Below are 6,000 nucleotides of genomic sequence, written 5' to 3'. Positions count from 1 at the left end.
TGACGAGCAGAAAGCAGTTTTTTCTCTCGGTGCGTGCACTTGGCACTCCGGACAGAGAATGTGGGAGATGCAAACATGACATTTACCTTAATATTTTGTTTTACTGAGATTTTAAAAGAAAAAGTGCATGATAAATATTTACAATTGATTCTTCTCAAAATATATTTTCGTATGATTTTCTTATGCTTATATTTGTCTCTCTTTCACTACACCCTATACTGTAATTTTAAACCCTTATTAAAATAAGAATCATTATATTAAAAGGAATTTATCAAGAAACCTTTCTTTTATTAGAAGTTTGTTTTAGAAAACAAGTAAACATGTTTTAAAAAAAAACTAAGTGGTATTCAAACTTGCCATTAAATAAATAAAGCAAGTGTAGTGTACTCACATGATAAACAATTACCAAGATGAGCTGCGATTGGTAATTGGCGAAAAGGTCTCTATTACAGAGCTGCAAAAAGTTGGACCTCGCTCTACTTTTGCAGCACGAAAAAAAGCAAAATTTTGAGCCTGCCACTTTTCCATTACCTCACTGCACATAAAAATAATTAATTTTTAACTTGTATAAGAGAAATTTATTGATGTATTAGGACTATTGTAGCAAAAAGATTGATTAAAATCTCACTAACCATCATATATCATTTTCTGCTACAATAATCCTAAGTAACAAATTAAGGCTCGTTCCCCGACTGCTCTTGGCAGGTTGACCCTGGAGTTTTAAATTGCAAAAGACGAGGAATGCAATTTAAGCAATACTATGTCGACAATATTAGTTTTCTTTGTTTTTGATAAGTATAAATAATATACAAATGTATATATTCTGTTAAACTGCTACATTAATTAAAATGTGTGTTACAATTGTTTCAACAAATAATTGTGAATTGCTTATTTAATCATTTTAATTTCATTTATTTCTATATATGCAATAAAGCACATTATTACATTTAAGAGAGCTGCTTGATTTGGCAAAGATCATTTGAGAATTGGAACAATAAATAAATAAACATTTTGTACATGTAAATTAAATAACATTATGTAACAGCAACATAAAATTTCAACGTGAATTTCGATCCAGTCACATAACCATAAACGTTTAAGTATATAATAATGAGCATGACTTTACATAAACAAAAAAATCATTTACATAACAAATTGAGTATTGTCAATATAACAATTTATCACTTTACACGATAACAAACGGTAATATCCTTTGTTTGTTTAAGAAGATTGTCAAATTGATAAAGAACACATTAATCGAAATGCCGAGACGACGGCATTTTCTCTCCGCATATTGCACGGAGAGCAAGTTTTACTCTAATGTCGTTCGAAACCTGGAACTTTAATAGGTCGATACGACAATTGGTTTTCGTTTACCGAGACTTTTTGGTCCGAATATCAAACGTGATTTAAAATAACAATTGTAGCTTGATAGGAAAAAATGTTTAAAAAATACTAAAATCTACTTATCTGCATATATTATTAGTTTCTAATTTCAAAATGTTACTTTCCTCCCTTTTAGAGGATAGCTGAAGTTTTGTGTATAAATACAATATAGTTATACAGTGTACTTTTGTGTTCGTTTGATATGCAATTAACTTCTTTGACTGCAATCCGCATAATATCAATGTAGTAATAATAGACCAATTTCTTATTTGGTTCACTTTGCAAACGACTGACTAAAATAAAAATAAAATCTAACTTTTTGGTACATCATCATATTCTTTGTTACTTAAAGAACATTTATGGCATTTAAACTAATTGTACTAAAAAAAATAATAATAAGTGTGTTTCACTAACACACAATATACCCTGTTCAATATGTGTTTGGACAAGTATGCTTCTTACCAAAAGAAAATCATACTAATACTTTTAGTCTTGGCGGCGGCGGCGGCGGATTTTCATAAACCAGATCTTCGACTGCTTTGTATTCGCCAATCAGATTCGTCACGCTCAGGATTGCTTCCTGAAAGTCGTCTACTCCCATCCCGTCAACTTGCAAGAAATGATGAAGATGGGCCTAAAACAAACAATTTAACATAAATTTTAAATATTTTATTATTCAAAAACACTGGAATAATAATTTCATAGTATTTGATTAGTTATAAAGTTTGTGAGAGAAATATCAAAAAACATTCACAAAGTGTGGGAAAAAAATAGTTTTCCTGACATATTCAATGCCTTGAACAAATTAGAAAGGAACAAAATTTGTTTACATGTGCATGGTTGAACGTTTTCTTATGCATGTTGACACTTATTCAACACTCAATTTAATCCATCCAATACAAGAATCTAACACAAAAAAACATGAAATTATTGGAGTATTTAGATGTGCACCATCAAATTTAATAAAAATTTTTTTAAAGAAATGTATGACAATGACTAAGGTCTAGATTTTTGGGTGCAGTTTTAGAATGGTTTGGGTGCTTTTAAATGATGTATTATTAACACAAAAACCAACAAGATGTACAATATTTACAAACTACATAATTGTTTATTGCAATTTATACATAAAGATGGTTACTGTTGTAAATTACAATGCTCATTTTCAATGTTCTTAAAAGTGAAGTTTTCTCGCTTGGAAGATAGAATGTCTTCATATAAGGAAAAAGATTTTTTTACATCAACTGAGACTAAGGGGACCTGTTTCAGTTTTACTCAGAATTCTAGTTCAGTGCAATCCAGAATATTTTTAAATCAGGATTTTTTGATAAACTAGATTTGAGTTTGTCCAGGGCAAAACTGTCCAATACATCAAGCGCCTGACTTACAACATTCCACTGATCCCGCATTTCAGTTCCACGTCTTTCCAGCTCGTTGATTTTATCCACCAACAACTTGTACGAATGCACAGAGTAGAGCTCTGTGGTCACTACTGGATCGGCGACCAGTTTCTCGACACTGTCGACGCCTGCAGAATTACCAGGAGGAAGTTCGTTGATAAACGCATTAATTTTCTTGAAGTTCTCGCAGTAGAATACCACACTGTTTATCCAAGACTCCCAACAGATGACCAGATATTAGAGTTCGTTGAGTTCGTATTTTCAAGTTGGTACATTTTGAACAACATTGGTTGTTTGTGGCACCTGGTCAGTGAATACAAGAATGTTCAGCATGTACCATTTTGTGGAATCCATTGTTTCTTCCAGTATAAACACTACAGGATTGTCTCCAACAATGCCCAGGTGTCCCTATAAATATATGCTCGAAATTCTTCCTTCTTTGTTTGCTTTCTCTATGCTTTTCCAAACTTATGTGTCGCCTGATTTTTGTTTCTTGGTGTTTCACATCAACCGAAATCACATAATCGTAAGTGGAATAGCAAAGGACTTTTCTGTCTGTGTATACACCTTCATCTTTAATTAAACTTATTTGCTAAAATGTTCAGTTTAGATGCGGACAATTTTGCCATTTTCTAATGTCACCAACACCAAGCAAAGGAAATTGGAACTGTTGTGCTCACAAGTCAGGGTAAGGTGACCTCAATACAGAATTTTCTAGATTGTTCTTTTCTTAGAAAAGAAAGCACGTGTTGCAGATTTTCAGTGAACCTGTTTACATTCTTGAAGCAACCCTAAGGCTTAGTTGTTTAGTCCAGAAAATTCTTCTTTACCCCTTTTCTCTCAACAAAAGAAGAGAGTAAGCTAATTATCATATTTTTTTCGAATTTAACAAATTTGTTTTTTCCCCTTCAAGTGAATGAATAGAAACCATCAAAAAAAAGAGAATTGTCAACATACTCTTTGAAAATGTAAAAAAGGGAAAACTGGGTGCAAAATATATAGTTCGGGTGCTAAACAATTTGGCAATGAGTGGCCCTACTGAACTAAAACCAACTTAGTTTGTCTTTTTACATTCTGCCCCTTTCAAAAATCGAGTGGGTACGGCACTCAAAAATTTGGGCCTTAATAATGACACCGTGTCATGTACGCAAGTATAGAAATGACATAAGCATTTTATAGAAGTCTCTATGAAACAATAAAGGATGATCCGCATCCAATTAGGTTAGCTTCAGCAAGAAACAAAAATGATTTCCATGTTTTATGAACAGATCAAAAGACACTGTAGACAAACTGAAATTTTGAAAATTTCACACTGCTCTCTGTATATGCCATTCTTTATGATTACATCTCATATTGTTCTAAGGAAGTCAACAAACAAACAACATGAAGAATGTGTGCTCAATCAGTTCTCTACTGATTGTTTATACTGATGACAGTCATTCCAGATGTCTAATCTGGATCGACTGTCAATGATTATCGATGATGAAATTTGGCATTTTTTGTACATTATGCAAAGCAAACTTGTCATCCTGACAGAAATTGGCCTTCATCATCAAGGCAGAAAAAAATTTACCTCAACTGTTTCAAGAGAAGATTAAAAGAAAAAACCCAAAAGCATTATGTGAAAGGCCTGACACATTGAATTTGTTCCTGATAATACCTGTTAACAAGTCTTACATTGACATTCCTGTTTAAATCCGTAATGCAATTAGAAGAAAACATCCCCCATCTCTGGCAAGCAAGATGTCTGTTCTTCATTGCAATAATGCCTTGGCGCATCACTTGCAGTTAGTGAATATCTGACAAAACACCACACATGCTTACACTCCTCTTGCAGACTTTCATGTCTTAACCAAAACAGAAGCCAGAATGAAAAGTGTTGCACTTTACATTGGTAATACCAAATAGGCTTCAAGACTCACAGACGTGTGTAACTGTTGAAAATACTTATACAATTAAATATAATGAGTGTTTTATATTTGACTCCGGAACAATTTTAAACATGAAATGAATATAACTATTCTAATTTGTAATTAGATCTGAAAATGGAGTAGAATAATTGAAAAACATTTAATCTGGTAATAAATTTGGCTTAACTCTGACTTAGGAAGGAATAAAATTTACTTAAAAATACACTAAAATATGTCTTATCATTAAGATAGCGTTGCTTTTTACCCACCAGGAAAACGATTAAAATGTCCTTTTTAGACATTCTGCATTAGAGTGAATTAAAAAATATTAATGACAAATTCAATGATCGATGAATTTGGTTAGGGATATGATACGTGGCCTCATTCAAAGTCCACATTTGTATTAATATTAATACAAGAGGTTATCTGAATCACCTTTTAGACGAAATATTTTTTAATCAGTAAGTACTTAGTTGATGAAACAGTGACTATAAATTTCTTTTAAAATGAGAAAAAATGTTGCAAACAATAACTTTAAAATTTAATAAAAAGTTTGAATCCTGTCTTTATAATATTTTAAATGTTGGCAAAACAAAAACTGTAACTGTAGTACATCAATCTTAGTCTAAAATACAATACACGATCGTAATTTCAGACTTAAGTCTGAATATTTTTAATATTGATCTTTGAAAACTTTCTAAAACTTGCATGTAGAGTCTGTAACTTAGACAATTTATATAGCACAATATTCTAATTTTATGTAACTCATTATTTTTAAAAGTTATTGATAACATGTATAGAATATATTTTTAGATTAACAATATTAAAAGATTACTACTTTCATAATAATATATGTCTTTATATATAAATATACCAATATGTAGGTCACATACGTATATTGAGATATTTAAGCACGTTAAGAATAATTTGTTAAATAAAATTACAACAATTGTTACTTTTATAACTGAATTATAGAATTTCATACTAGAAACTCTGATGAATTATATAAAATTTTGAATTGCAAACTATCACACTATTTTGAAAGTTGTTTGAAAAATGAATAAGTAATGTACTGGCAATGCTTGGGTTATCTTAAGAAAACATCAAACAAGTTTAAAAACTTTGTGTGGTTTTGTTAAATGTTAGTATGTGTGGGAGTCGGCAGCTATATACATTCGAATAATTGCTTCTGTCACAGTGTCACGAATTTTGTTATTTTTCTTTTGATTCTCTTTAACTGTTAGGTGCATGGATTACAAATGTATCCATCATTATTCTTCTCTCTGTATATTTTTTCGTTGTGGCCA

The 6,000-nt window shown here is 31.2% G+C and overlaps 1 protein-coding gene across 1 annotated transcript in view; it reads right to left on the bottom strand.

The window, feature by feature from the left end:
- Positions 1 to 884: 884 nt before the first annotated feature.
- Positions 885 to 6,000, bottom strand: part of LOC136988472 (tubulin epsilon chain-like) — a 29,969-nt gene continuing 24,853 nt past the window's right edge. The window contains exon 12 of the mRNA XM_067286333.1: positions 885 to 2,020. Within this exon, the coding sequence (XP_067142434.1) occupies positions 1,859 to 2,020 (162 nt within the window). The 3' untranslated portion in view covers positions 885 to 1,858. The remainder of the gene's footprint in view (positions 2,021 to 6,000) is intronic.

Source organism: Centruroides vittatus, unplaced genomic scaffold, assembly GCF_030686945.1.
Source record: "Centruroides vittatus isolate TY-2023 unplaced genomic scaffold, ASM3068694v2 scaffold_3315, whole genome shotgun sequence".
NCBI lineage: Eukaryota > Metazoa > Arthropoda > Arachnida > Scorpiones > Buthidae > Centruroides > Centruroides vittatus.
This window is presented reverse-complemented; position numbering and strand designations above follow the sequence as displayed.